At 28.6% G+C, this 16,361-nt stretch overlaps 1 protein-coding gene, 1 long non-coding RNA gene and 1 pseudogene across 2 annotated transcripts; 2 read left to right on the top strand and 1 right to left on the bottom strand.

Annotated features, from left to right (window-relative positions):
* Positions 1 to 6,976: 6,976 nt before the first annotated feature.
* LOC112679895 lies at positions 6,977 to 7,191 on the top strand (annotated as a pseudogene).
* A 2,679-nt stretch (positions 7,192 to 9,870) lies between these two features.
* On the bottom strand, positions 9,871 to 12,082 carry LOC112679919 (activating transcription factor 7-interacting protein 2-like). The gene is made up of 5 exons (XM_025549867.1): positions 11,590 to 12,082; positions 10,682 to 10,795; positions 10,286 to 10,391; positions 10,032 to 10,201; positions 9,871 to 9,972 (listed from the first exon to the last, which is right to left on the bottom strand). The coding sequence occupies exons 1-5, from the start codon at positions 11,809 to 11,811 to the stop codon at positions 9,871 to 9,873; spliced, it is 714 nt and encodes a 237-aa protein (XP_025405652.1). The 5' UTR covers positions 11,812 to 12,082.
* A 1,823-nt stretch (positions 12,083 to 13,905) lies between these two features.
* LOC112679916 lies at positions 13,906 to 15,853 on the top strand. The gene is made up of 3 exons (XR_003148264.1): positions 13,906 to 14,517; positions 14,586 to 14,650; positions 15,522 to 15,853. It is a non-coding gene; the product is annotated as an uncharacterized LOC112679916 (long non-coding RNA).
* Positions 15,854 to 16,361: the final 508 nt, after the last annotated feature.

Genomic DNA, 16,361 nt, shown 5'->3' with positions numbered 1-16,361 from the left:
ACCGTGTGTCTAGCTAGTATTTATTAAGGTTGCCATACGTCCCAGAAAACCGGGATTGTCACCGGTTTTGGACTTCGTATCCCGGTGTCCCGAAAAATGTTTTCGGGACGTTCATACGTCCCTACTTAAACGTCTAGAAGAAATATAGTATTGTTTAGTTTTTAATTTCGAACAGTTTATCTCAAAGTACATTTTTAATCGATTACGATTAACAATATATAATAAAAAAAAAATTTGTAATTTACACATATAGTATATTTTATTTTACAAAAAGATGTTTAAATATAATATTGCTGGCCATTAATGATCCTCTTCAGTGACGTATACATAACTTTTGTATGGCGACGAGGGGGGGGGGGGGGGGGGATCATTTGCCATTTGCAAACAAATCATTATTTTTTTTTTACGTTTCTAACACCCTCACATTAAGAACATTATTTTATAACATTTAAAAAAAGACCTAGGGGAATCTGACCCCCCCTCAGCCCTTGTATACGTCAATATATTAAAAGTTATATAAAAAGTATAATACTCAATAATTTGTATGTTTTGTCCCGATTTCGCCTTATAAATTTATGGCAACCCTAGTATTTATTGGTCGAGGCTAGTTTGGGCCAGGATTTTATGAACCTGTTTGGACCAATTTTTTTTTTAGTACATTTTAAATAAAATATTTCTAAATAATTACTAGAAAACCCGCTTAGGCCCGTTTCACATGGACGCTTATCGTACGCGCGCTTTTAGTTTACATTGATTAAGTTCATACGCGCCGTATCGGCGAGCAAAACGCGCCATTGTCGGAGTAATAAGATGTTAAACTGTGTAAACTAATTTGTAATTTGTAGATTATGTACAGAAAAAAATTATTTATAATTGATAACTGACCAAAAACCCAGTTATATTATACATACGTATAATATAAATATATGGTATAATAGATATCTGTTACAAAATGGCCTTATCAGCCGATGCGATAATACTAATTGGCAATATTACGGTTTATTATACATTATTATCAAAAATTCAATACACTATGTTCAATAGTGGTTCTGAATCGTTTCACTCTCATTATAATTCACAATTTTATACACTCCATCCGAATATTTTTCAAGTAATTGACGTTCTTAAAGATTTCCAAGTTCAAATTATGCTGAAAATATCATCAATTTCTAATAATAAAATTAATGTTCAAATAAATGATACACTTAAAAAACACAACATACTACATGTACGATGAGTACAATATAAAAATGATGAGATATCTCAATTGACGTATTTGAAGATTATTGGACAAATGTATCAAGCAGCTCGAATTTAAATAGTTCATAAAAAAATACATTTTCATAATTCAGTCAACTCGTATTTAAAAATTAATAATTTGATAAATTTTATACTGTACCTAATGTACTACTTATTTTTTAATATTTTTATCTTTAAAACGAAGTAGGTAATCATACATTTTTGATATTATTATTAGAAAAAAAAAAACAATAATAATTATAAAAATAAGAAACAGCATTTTTAATCATACCAAAGACAGTCCTAAGCCTGTTAAAAATAAAATGGGAAAGAAAATACTGGTCCAAACGAGTTGTACAAAAGTAATATTTTTTAGTCCAAACGAGCTGCGTTTTAGAAAAATTGGTACAAGCGGGTCCTACCCTATTTATTATTATTAGGGATTGGATTCACTTAAAACTACTGTAATATGCATGCATTTATGCACTAAAAAATTACGAAATATGCAATCAAAATATGCGCTAAAAAATTATAAAATATGCATTTTTAGCCAATAAAAACACTAAATTATGCACAAAAAAAAAACATTTTTTAAATTTGCATAGCGTTTTATTTACTTTAATTTATAAATTATTATTTATTATTTATTACATTATTAGCGTTACACTGTACTACTATGGTTTTTTTAATTTTATCAAATTTGTAACTGCGTCTGTTATCACTGTAAATTTTTGTACCGTGAAAAACTTCGTTATACATAAACTGATGTTATTGGAGCATATTTGAAGATTGCAAGATCCTCAACCTTCAAATTATCAGAGTAGTAAAATTCTGCCTCCAACCACGTTCCCCAATGAGTAGTAGATTATAATTACAACACCTATAAAACTTATATCTACAAATTGTGGAATTAATTGTATAGTTCATTAATTTAAATTGTTTTTTAAAAAAAAAATGTACTGAAATACCTATGCATTTTTATTTTTAAAATCCCAAAATATGCAATTAAAAAATAAGACCATTAAATATGCAAAAATATGCAAAATAAAAATAGTATTATTTGATTTAGTAGAACATGAATTCAGTTTGTATCCAGGCCAGGTTAGCATTAAATTAGATAAATAGAAAATAAATATGCAATTTCATAAAAATCCGAGTCCTAATTATTATAAATTATTATTATTATTATAATTTTATATTTTGTTATTAATAGTGTACGGTATTATAATAGTATATCATTGTATATTATGTTATCTTTAGGCTAGGTTCACATGGACGCGCGTTGTACGAGAATGTTCTAGTCAAAAACTATATTACTTAGTATAGTTCAGACTGTCATCAAGAATGAATGTGATGGATGCTGTGTGTTTACTGGCAGTCCACCGAAGGATGAGAAGATGCAGACAAATGAGCGAAAGGTAATATTGGGTTCATCCTATTTTGAAAACAAGGCTTTCTTTTAGTCTTACATTATTATTACATTATATCCTAAACTAAGAGAGCACCATGACAAATTTTTTCAATTACTTTAGAATGACCATTAAATTATTTGATGACCTGTTGGAGAAAGTTAAAGACTCCTTAGAAGCTGATCAAAATGTCCCATATGGCAGGCCTTTTTTCCATTTCATTAATTAACTTATCTATTTCAATTTCCATATTTAAAAAAACACTTGTTTTCAAAAACTATGGATGAAAATTCGATCGTTAGCATCGAAACGCGCGTGTCAACTGTTCGATAATAATACATATTTCAATCCTCGGTGTCACGCGCGTGTTCACGCGGAAATAGAAACTTGCGTCATTATCGCGGTTGACGTGCGTACACGCGCGTTGATCGCGCGCAATATGAACGATGATTTCGAATATCTAAATACGCGCGATCAACCGACGCGCGTGTAATCGCATCCATGTGAACCTAGCATTATGTTATAGGGTTTTAGAACACACACATATGTATATAAAACATAAACAATTATATAAAATTAAACAATTTATAAAAAATTATTCAGGAAGGAAGGTTACGAAATAATTCATAAAATAACAAAAAATTAAATTAAAATTAAAAATTATTGGATGGTTAATATTTGTAAATTAATGTATCAGGGCCGGGCCATTTTTTATCCTGAGACAAAACTGAAGCAATGCGCTCCCTAGGTTGTAGTATTGTCACACTCCCAGCTTTTATAAATATGTATAATACGATTCGGAAAAAATCTGAACAATTTTAATTAGGTTTCTAGCAAAACAAGATATAACATTTTTAGCTACAAGTTTATAATTATTAATTATCATCTTCTTATATTATGGTAAACAAATAAATTTTAATATTGCAAATTATTAGATGTTTCAAAATAATTGTTAATAAGAATAAAAATATAATAAAACAATTTAAAACAATTATTATTTATAATTTAATATTCCTTGCTGTTGTGTCAACAAATATAATGTAGATATTAAGCAGATACCGACCGATCGTCAATTGTGATTTATTTTGCAATAAGTATTAATATTATTTCCTACGTATCCTAATTTTTTTTTTTTAAATTATCAAAACTAATAAGTGGTATGATTGAATCTCCTCGTAGTTTATAAGTTTCTATGATGATTGTTATATTGTTACATATATTGTCATAAATTCTTTTTATTTTAAAAATTTTAAGTCATTCATAATTATTTAAAATCGTTTATGTATTATATTTTTATTTTATTTTGACATCACCTTTCATTAATACTAAATTTAAAAAAAAAAAAAAAAAAAAGTTTTTTCTTAGTCCAACTATTTGTTTTGTATATTATCAATGATTGATTTAAGGGGGGCGCAAGGGGACGGAGTACCCCAACTAATTTTCAGGAATTTTAGGGTCCTCTACTATAATTACGTTATAACTAACGTTATAACGCTCTTTATTTTAAGTAAACAAAATACCCCTTCTTTAATTTTGCCAAGTCGAGCACTAATACTAAGTGTATGTATACAAATCCAAAGCGTGTACGAAATTCATTTATGCATTCTTGAAGGTAACACAAAAATTACAGTTGTTGCCAACGAACATATTAATTAAAAAATGACTTACTCACATTAAAAGTATGTATATAATAATATATTATTATGTATCAGAATATCGGTGCAACACGCGCATGTTTGTATTTTATATATTGTATAAATGCACGTATTGTCGTTCGATTGTGATGTAGGTTTTTATATTATTGTATTTTAATGTATAGTAAAAACGCAATCATCATCGTTATCGATAAATCATGCACGCGACATCTAGGTTATTTGTCACATGTTCGACCGTCGTATATAGCCCGATATCGGTTATTGCCGGTATTTTCCGCGGTAGATATATCGGGCATTTTTATCGTCTTCTAAAACGTTCGTTCCCGTACACCGGTTCCTCTTTCCCGAGCACACCGGGTCATGTAACTTTTGTCTGTTCTGGCCGGTACGTGTCGGTCGCCAACCAAGGAGCGAGCAACTCGTGGACGCCGTCCGGTGTAACAACTTCTGTTGATGTGACTTACGTGCGGTCCTCGTATTCCGGTCTTTAATAACGTGTGTGCCGTTTTCTTTATTATCTTGGCCATCGTCGACGTGCCGGTCGTGTGCGCCGTCACTTGTTGAAGTTCCGGCGGGCCTGTGTGCCGCCACTGTTAATACGCATCATATGTGGTTGCTGTTTCATATTTGATGGTCAATGTTAGTCGGTCGTCGGATGTTGATCGTCGTGTGGTATTGTATCCGGTGCCCGGTATGACAGGTTTTCTTTTGTATTAATTATTATTATTATTACTATTTTTGGTGTTAATATTGGTACGCATTTTCGTAAGGGCGCCCATTAAGATGTATGTTGCAGCGTTATTACATATTTATTATTATTTATTAAATTTGAAGTGGATGTTGTTATTTGCGCCTTTCATACGGTACGGCGTAAACACCACGCATCATAAGACGTGCCTATTCAATTTTTAATTTCGCCAAATTTAAATTGATAATTTCAAATCACTCGTAAATCTAGTGACACAATTTGACTATCATAACACGTATGTGAATAGGAGTGCAACTGAAAAAAGTTAAAAAAAAAAAACCAACTCGTACCATAAAATATAACAATATTGTACATGGAACTGCTTAAAAATGATATACACGCAGCGTACATGTAAACTACGTGTTGGAAAAAGCTTTAAACTTGTGATAGAACAATATTTGTTCTTATAATTATTATAAGGGTCACTTGAATATAATAGTGTATATGTTACCGGTAATATGAATAATGCAGATATTTTGCAAAAAGCCTAGTTTTTATGCATATTGCCTACCGGTTTTAAGCGATATAAATAAAACACATGATTTTCAAAATTATTTTATATATGCTTTGTATTTTTACTTATAATATAATCAAGTTGCTTACTGTTTAACGTTATTCGAAATATGGCATTATACATCGCTCTTTCATAAATTTTATAAATTATTTGTCCATTATATTTGTATTAGTTTTTTGTTAGTTATACATACAACTATAATTTAAAAATTATTTTATAATCAATGAATCTATAAAAAATTGAATAGTGTATTTCGATAATTGTCCTTGGCAGTTCAAATATATCAATTAATAGGACAATATAGTCGTGTAACTCTTATCTAATACAATTATTGTACTTTACAGGGTATTCTCATTGTGCTTCCTCGTGTTTGTGAGCTTTAACCTTTCGTTAGGCGTGAGGTATATTGTTGCTTATTTAGACGCGTGGTCTTCACTTGTAGATCATTTTAATTTATGAGAAATTAAATTTATTTTAATTATTTTTGTTTATAGTAAAAATGTTAAGTATTCATATGCAAATAAAGAATCGTATAAACATTGAAATATCAAAAATATTCGAAGAAAATACAATTATCTTGTTAGTAGTGAAATTATGATAATTTCATTCGTGATATTTTTATTTTTAAAACTAGTTACTCAATTACCTTCCAATTGGCCTAAAACTATAAATATCTGAAATTGGCATCACGTCGTATGATTTTAATAACTCGCACTTCTGTTTAGAATTTTGGCGTTTAGATATTTTTAGATTCATATTGTTAGAATAACGAAATACCAATAATGAAACACTAATCACCTTTACGTACGCACGCCGAAGATGAACTAACTTACAGGAAAGAGCATTATTCTTAAGCCCGTTTTCCACTTGTCATATTTTATATCCGAGCCACGTCCGTGTTAGGATTATTTGATTGTGAATACGCGTTCACGTTCGTGCTGTTTATCTCGTACGAATCAATTATCGTATCCGTGGTGCCACGGACATGCATCAAAATTATCGAACGAAATTTCATCCGATAATAAATATAACTGTAGCATCAATTAACCAATCATTTAGTGCACTTGAATTTAAAGTTGATAGTGTTATATAATATTACATTTCACCATATTATGGCGCGTACACGAACGAACAAAAATAACGAATGCTCACGAACGTTCGTGTGCGACCCATCATGCGACCGTGTAGACAACGTTCGCGAGCATTCGCAAACGTTCTAGAGCGTTCGCTGAATAATTCTAATAGACTCGCACGGCGAGCCGATCACTGTCGGTTTTTCAGTCATGCTCAAAGGATTACCGCGAGCATTCGTGTCGTCGTTTGGACGGTAAATCAATTCAAACGTGCGTTAAAATAATTAGTACAAAAGTACTTAACTTTTTATTGTTTTGTTTTTATTAATTATTTGAAAATGGATTGGGATAGCAAAGAATGCTTGAATTTAATTGAAGAATTTAGATTACAAGAAGTGTTGTGGAACCCATCATATTTTTCAAAAACATGATGCTTGGTGTCACTTGGCAAAAGAATTGAAAAGACCGGTTGAAGAAATTTAAAAAAAAAATTCTTAGTTTACAGGGTTTATATCGTAGAGAAAAAGCGAAAGTAAAAAAATGTTATGGAACTGGAAAAGATAAAAATTAAACATTCATAATTATTAATAATTAATATGAAAATCTAGAATTTAAGCCAAGACACTACGTTTCGATACTAAAGTATGTTAATAATTGTGTTCGACTCTGGAATGGGCTCGAACAGCTACGCATAGTATATTTTGTGCGTCACACATACATTTTGTGTCCACACGAACAAACAGAATTCGTCCGAATGTTCACGCGTGCTCGTTCGCGTTCGAGTGAGCTCACTTCGAACGTCGCACAATGTTCACTCGTGTGTACGCGCCTTTAAATATCATAGTAGTATATCATAGTAATATATAATATTATAATATTATTGTAATTAAATAATATAATAATATATTTATTGAAAATGTCCGAAAAAAAGTGGTCTGATGATACGACAATGAAATTTGTAAATATATACTCGACATTAAAAGTTTTTTTGGAACACTAGTTTTAACAAATTATAAAAATAAATATAGCAGGCAAATAAGCAGACATTGACAATGTATACTGTAACGTCAGAATTCGTATCAGTGACGCACGGATCCGAAACACACGGACGTGGCTCGGATATAAAATATGACAAGTAGAAACCGGGCTTCAAACATCGGATAGGACGCATAGTCAAAATATTAACGTAATGACATCAAAGATAAGATGAAATTACATTGGTTATCGCACGGATAAACGGTGTATAGGTACGTCAACTGATCTTCGCCCAATTGTTTCAAATAACCGATGTGATGTTTCAATAATCCGATTTATTTTCAATGTTCTAATATACGGCCGGTCCGTCCCTATACATTTTGTTTCAATTACGCGATTGTATCAATTATCCGTGGCTTCTACTGTACTGTACGTACGTTCAACATCGACACTTGTTATCGATGCATATTTAAAATAGCTTAAAAAATAGGCGTTGTATCTAAATAAACATTTTGTGAATAACCTAGATAAATATAATTTTAAAAATCCTAAACTACATTTTACTACATGTAAAAATTTACGTCGTAGTTATATTTTTTTTTTGTAAGATCACTTTGGAAATAATAATTTGTATATTTTATCATGTGATGAATACAAAAATTGCAATAATTGCAAAATCGTAGACAATTGCAAAAAAATTGCAACAATCGTAAAAATTACAAAATCGTTGAAAATTGCAAAAAATTGCATTATTGAATTAAATAGGAAGACTGTAATTAATCTGATTCGCATACATATTTGATCAGATTTGATTTATTAGGTATTAATAAAAGTTGCAATATCAATTAAATCCGCTCTTTAGTTATATCGTACTACGCGATCGTTCTCCGTCACATGCTGTACCACCCTGTTACCGACGAGCGAGTGCGAAACGTCTGCCGGAGCCACACGTACGGAGGGAGCTATGGGTAATAACAAGCGGCGATCGTGCATATTGTTCTCTTTGCGCGTGGGCGCACCACTGCTTACCATCGCTATCACGATCCTTCTCCGCTCCACTGATAATTTTTTTTACATCCAAAGTACGTAGCACTATTGCTCTTTAGTAATAATCCACTGCTATCTAGTGGAGATTGATCCTTCAACTGATTAACACCACCTCTCCGTCACCACTACTCTCCGTTCTTACCGGCACCATCTTCGCTGTTTATCGACTCCGCCACCGCAGTGACACCACAACTTCAATTAATTTGATATTTAAGTTCACATAATGTAGATCTTAGGTGCAATGAGATGTATTGCGGTACAAAATGTGATTGATGCTTTAAAGATAAAACCAGTGAATCTATGACACGACATAATATTTAGAATGTCAAAACTGTTAATATATTATCATTATTATATATGATATAACTCTAAGGTTTACAGTTTTACATTTAAAATTCTATAAAATGTATTCAATAATTTCTCAATCGATTTGTTAATAATATTTTAACCTGACCTTTGGTAAATTATATATTATTGTAGTAATTACTAATTAATATAATGATTCATTTTAACTAGTAAATTCAATTTTCATATTTCTATATTACTCATTTCAAAATAGTTAATAAAAAAAATGCGCTTCATAAATTAATTTTTACTCCTTTAAAAGTCTGTTAATTAGTTTATTAGGTTTTAATATAAATTCGTATAATCATTCAAAAATGTATGTATTAATCAAACTTGAATTTAACTACTATATACTATATACTAATTTAACAGAAAAAAAACACTGTCTTCGAAGTCTTAATTTCTTTATGCAAGTATTGAAATATCTTACGTGAAAATTATATTATGCAACAACCAGTAAATAAAAACTAATCATAATTCATTTTCAAATAATAAATAAATTACTATTTATAGAATAATAGGTTAATTTTATAAGGAAATCAAAAAAATTTTTTTCTATTTTATCATTATAATAAAATGTAGTATGTATATTAAAAGTAAATATAGTATTTTTTTAACTTATCTCAATGTTACAACTAAATATTTTATATTTATTGATTATTAAATCTTCTTAATTATATATATATATATATATATTTAAGTTAAATAAATTAATATTAAGGGGGAAATTAACGTATTAAAAATGAATTGCTACAATGAAGAATACATTTTTTTAATGGTCAATTCATTTAAAGCTAAATGTAGTTATAAACAAATAACTTAAAAATAATAACAAAACATTAAAACAATTATTACAATATAAAAATTAAAATGATATAGTTATAGAGACTGGTGAACTAAATGGCCCAAAACGATAGAAAACATCCATAGCTCTTATTGCAAAGTGATAATTTTCACCATTGAGAATCTAAATTTTTTTTAATTAATATTAGTTTTTTTTTTTAATTTAATAAAAATAGCATTTACATTAGATACTAAGCAAGCCATTGGTAACGGGAGAGCATTAAGATTTCCAATCACATTCCATAGATCACTACTAGGATGATCTGAAGATACTTCTTCATAAATAAATATTTGATAAAAAATAATTTCAGCATGTGTCTCATTTAGATCCATATTCCAAGTAAGCTGTACCACTGTAATAATATTAATATGTTAAAATTTTAATAAATTTATAAAAAAATCTTATATAGAATTTAATAGCAATAATATAAAAAAACCTTTATGTTTTTGATTTTGTAATACACTCAATTTTGGTGGCGGTGGAATTTCTTTTGATGTGGATACAATTTCTTGTATTGAAAAAACAGGTAAAGGAGCAGGAGGCTATAATTAAAAATTAACTCATAATCACACATTAGAAAATAAATTATGATAAAATTATATTTTCATTAGAGTGGCCATAGAAAGAAGAACCGATTTTATTGATACATTTTTTGGTATTCATAGTTCATCAGTTATACTTGACTTTTGCTAAAATTAAATTTATAAAGAATAAATTAAAAATATAAGTAATCAAAACATTAAAATAATATATTTTTTTTTTATACAAATTACAAATTATTTGCATATATTAATTAATTATCAGTCATTATAAGTGATTTATACAAACTTACTCTATTATAAGTGTTGTTATCATCATCATCAGTAAGATCAATGGTACAAATTCTGGATAATGTATAAACAGAAAGGATTGGTAATTGAAGTTCATCAGAAGTACTTGGTTTTTGCTAAAATTAATATAAAAAAATATAAATTAAGTACACAAAGTAAACCAAAATATAAATACTTAATCTGAATTAAAAATAGTTCCATAATTTGAAGTCATTTAGAATAAGAAAAAAATGTATAGAAGTTAGTAAATGGACAAATATTATTTTCTTTCAATTATTAATAAGAACTATGACAGATTTTAAAGCACTAGGCATAAAATATGCGCTTAATTATGACCAATAAACCTTAACATATGCATAATAACATGTCTTTAAAACAATGAAAAATAATTAGTGTTGTTTTTCTGATGATATTTTACAAAATGTATATTTATTTAAGAATTATGTATGAATGAATAAATTTATAAAAATATATGGATTTTTTCTATTCTATTTTATTCACATTATACTCTACAGTTTTAATCTAAGTTATGGGAGGTATGAAAACATTAAATAAATAAAATTCAACGCATACTTGCAATTAATATACCCAAATTGAAAAAAATAGTAACTACTACAAAACAAAAATTTTAAAAATATGAATTAGACTTTAGAATATGCGTTTCAATATGACCTAAAGTTAAGTATTTAAGTAGTAGGGAATATCATACGATAATATGTGAGCTACACAAATTTCAATATTACAATTATATTGCATTAAACGTTGCGTACCTATAATATTAATACAACTGCATTTATCATTTAATGATATGATTTAGAGCTAAAATTTAAATTACTGGACACTCAACAGAAAATTAGAAATGCATCGAAAACCATTATACGTAAATGTGACAAAAGCAAGTAAGTATTACCAAGTCAGCCTGCTGTTGTTCCTGTGCATCACATTCAAAATCATCATATGCAGAATTCCGCTCTGTTAACGTTTTGATAATAGTTTCCTTCGGAGAAGACATATTGACTGTAGTAGCATCTGTATCAGTGATGGTCGTTATTGCGGTGACGGTATTAGTAGCTGTGTCCGTGTTTATGTTTTTGGTGATAGCGGCGGCATTGGCAACTGACACATTAGGCATGTTGAGTTTAGCTGAGCACCGAGCGGTAAACTAAGGACTATAGCTGCGTTGATGATTTTCACTGTCGCGATTATCAGTTTTCGAACATAGATGACAGAGAAAAACCAGCAACAGCGTCGGTGGTGAAATGTTCTTTGACGAGCGGCGTCTGATTATCCAGTGTGGCCAACCACTTTTGTATGTACATCGTATAACATCCATAAAATTATAGTATCTAACGAAAATCTAATGGTAAAATGGACGATGTTAATTAATTATTCTATTATTTATTTTAAACCTACCTATTTAACGTAATTATTAATCATTCAATTGATAAGTGCTTATAAATAATGTTCAATATAGTTTATAACAAAAGTGTGATTCAAGGTTGTATCAGTTTGATTTTCTATTTTACTATTAAAATAAGCGGCAGTCACAAACTATTAACCATATGGCGCATTGGCACATCAGTATGATTATAGATACCAGAGTGTCGAATTAGAAACTCTGTCCCGGTGACTTAAGTGTTTTGCATTATTTTTACATTATTTTGTTTTCTTTTTCACTTCTGAATTTTATAATTGGCCGCATACATTTGGGATTATCGAGAATAGATGAATTGGAAAATCTGTTATTAAAATGCCAGAGGGTTTGAAAACAAAAAATGTTATTTACTCTGAAGCAGTGGCGTACATACGGAAAAGGGGGGGGGGGGTTCAAACCCCCCAGGGTAAAAAAAAAAAAAATTAGAAAAAAAAGAGTAAAATGCAACATAAAAAGCACGGCGTGTTGAAAGGATTCCCATTAATCGCGGAAAACCTTACGTTGTAACAAGGGCGTATTTATATTTACTTCTATGGGGCGGGCGACTCAAATTTTTTCTTTAATTCAAGCTCAACATTTACAAGTCAAATTTTGGTAATATTTAAATCGGGGGAATCCTTAATATTTGTGGTTTTTTTTTTAATCTAATGTCGGATCCACTTCGAATCGACTTTTGTGTAGTTCTTTTTAACATCTGTCTGTGTTTTAAAAGTTACGCTTCTTTTATTTGATTTTTCACTAAATATGAACCCGAAAAAAGCCCAATTCAGTATTAACAGTCATGCGTAATTTGATTTCGTTATAAAATGATCCATAATAAAAAAAATTTGTAATGTATGTCTCATATACTCGTATAATCGATACCTTATAAGTTTATGTACACATACCAAGTGTTGTAGCATGCATCAGGAAAATTTAGCCTTTCAACTCGAAAGGGCATGCGCTATTGTAAGCTTTTTTGTTCAACTCGTGGTGCGCTTACCCATGCATCAAACGAACAAAAAAAGCGCACGAGTGTAAACCTACTATTTTTATGTCAAGTAAGAATAACACCTAAACCTTGTTCGTTCCCGTTCGTAACAAGTCACGAGTAATATTTTTTTACCAATTTAGATGGTAGATAATATCTAATATTATAATATCTTTATATTATAAAGTAATGCGTTTTTTTGGAATAGTAAATTTATTTAAGTTGTAACTAACAATTTTAACATTTCCACAAAAGGAACGAAAAATTCCATCAGTATGATATTATGCATATTCGGTATAATATATAAATCTATGGTAATAGGTGTCAATTACTACGTTTATATGATAGCGTTACAACAGTTTAAAATTTAACCGTTTTAAAATTATTTAAAACAGTTTAGCTTAAACCAATTTTAGATGTTTATATACAAATATATACTAAATCGGTTTAGCTAATATTTTATAAACCGTTTTAAAATTAATATTTTTACTTCATGACTTTGGTCGTTTGTTCCAGGAGGATATCTGTTAAGTAATATATTGATTCATAATATATTTTTATAATAAATTTATAATTTTGCATTTATTTTGTTCTTATTAAATTATTATTAAGTTATACAAATAATAATATATAAAAATTAATATAATCAAATAATAAATATATAAAACAAAATCTGATAAGTGATAACTGATAACATGAATCACAATAATTGTGATAAACGTATTAATGCAAAACATATCCCGCGTTTATATGTACATTTAATAATCCGGTTTGAGCATATAAAACGGTTTTAAATTCTTAAACTACATAGCGCGAGCGTTTTAACTTTTAAAACGGTTTACATTTTTTTAAACCGTTTTTAAGTGTTTACATGACGTTAATGGGTCTTAATTTCAAAACGGTTTAATTTCCCGTTTTAACGCTATCATATAAACGTAGAAATTGTGTTAGATATAATGTTTTAACAAAAAATATTAGTAACTTATTTTAACTGTTATTTCGATAGTAACAGAAGCAGTTTATAGCAGTTTTTAGAATTGATAACAGGTTACCATCACTAAAATAATGGTGATATTGTGTCCGATCATGTAATATACGAGTATCTATTATCACAAAAGTGAGCACAGGAAATATAAATTACAAATTATAATTAATTCATAATTTACAAATCATTGTATGTATGTTTATAATTTTAAATTCTTATTGGAAGAAAAGAGCTGTTCCACAGATTTTGGTTTTTATGGATTAGGCTGTTCTGGCTCTATGTGCCTCAATTGTTTATGTTATGTAACTAATACAAATACTATAAAAATTTAGTTTCCTTGTTGAATACAAAATAGCAGAACTCAATTATACTACTAAAAAACTGGTGAACACAAGTGTTTAAGAAATTAATCTTCCAACATCAGGAATATTACCATTATTATTCAAGTGTAAGTAACCAAAACATTACTATATAAATAATACCCATTAATATAAATCTCATATATTCTTCCTTTAGGCATAGGCGAAACTACATGTCAGGCCAGTCAGGTCATGGCTTGACCTTATACCAACAAAAAATATGTATATATTATATATTTTAATAATTATATAGGAATTATAAATAATATATTTATACATGTAAACCAAGGCTGTAACTGGAAAAAAAATGTTGGGGGAGGGTCTAACATTATTATTTAATACAATTTATTGTTAATAAACTATATTCACCGCTAAAATGTTTCTACTTTTGAAAATTTTGGGGGGGGTCCAGAGGTCTGGACCCCCAGTTACAGCCTTGATGTAAACGTATACATTTGTACGTTTCATATAATACTATAATATAATATAGTATATAGGTACATTTGGTACAAATAAGGATTATAATAGAACATAATAAGTTTATTGTATTTGAATAATTGGTTTTATTAGTTATTATTAAATTTAGACAGTTGATGTTTATTTTTATAATTATATTATAAGAAATAATAATTAATTTTACTTAATAATACTTTTTATATTTTTCGTTTGGCTTGACCTAATAAAAGTGTCTAATTTGGACTATGCTTATAGGGCTCAGTATTCTTATAAATATTTCTTTTGTTACATCTGAAGATTTACTTTTGTAATATTTTGTGACCATACAGCTCATTTATCGAGTGAATTAATATTTTAAAATCTAAAATTTCTTGTACAATGTATGTATATCATAATAACTCAGTTATTTAACTTTGAAATTTTTTCTTAAATTGTCTTCTGTATTTACATTTTCAGTTGCTTGTAAATTCTTGTTTTACCTTTATTTTGTTATAACAAAATAAACATACCTAATTCATGTACCTTAAATAACAATACCCCGGTGTATATATTCACTTCAATATTCCATTCCAGAATAAACATATTGTTTTAATGTATTCTGTTTGATGATTATTAATACTGTATTTAAAAATTACAGTTATGATGAATTCATTTTTTCTGAATGAAGCTCAGATTCAAGTATTCAGAGAAGTGACAAGTACCTAAAAAGATTTTTACAACCATATACTTATCGTTATTTTTGAAACTGATTTTAAATAGTTTAGCATTAATTTATATATATAAGATGTGTTAAGAATAAACAAATATCAAATAATTTCTATCATTGTTATTCATTAATTACTCATATTATAGAATAGGCCTAATCCTAGATCTTTGTACCTAGGAAGGCAAATTGTAAAATTTTAATTTTTACATATTATAACTATCCACCTATCTAATTGTTGTGACTATTTTCTTCGAGTATTATAAAAATAGCGGCTGAAAATTTATGTATATATGTAAACATAATAAATTTAAAAAATATGTTATTTACTTTAAAAATTTAAGTCAAACAAAACACTGATACATAAATCAACTTATTAAACTATTTGTTAAACATTGGATATAAAAAGAATACAATTATTTTTATGAAATAATGATTCAAACTAAAAAATGAATATTATTGCAAGTGATTTATGAATAAAGACGGGTTTTATATGTTATTACATATCGTTACTTAGTCTATGTAGTTGTATGAGAGTAAAAAATGTGAACGATTCATTCAATTCGGAGTTTGTAAAAAAGTTTTTTTTTTGCTATTTTGTATATATTATAGGTAAGAGAATATTTAGCCCATTTAGCATATTTTAGAATATTTGGAATTTGTTTCATAGTTGGAGATTGTACTAACTGTTATCTGCAAACTAACCTATACACCTGGTGAAACAGGTAACATAATAAAAATACTAAAGTGTCTCAATTAAGTTAAAAAAATAAA

Source organism: Sipha flava, unplaced genomic scaffold (assembly GCF_003268045.1).
Source record: "Sipha flava isolate LNK unplaced genomic scaffold, YSA_version1 170_pilon_pilon, whole genome shotgun sequence".
Taxonomy (NCBI): Eukaryota; Metazoa; Arthropoda; class Insecta; order Hemiptera; family Aphididae; genus Sipha; species Sipha flava.
This window is presented reverse-complemented; position numbering and strand designations above follow the sequence as displayed.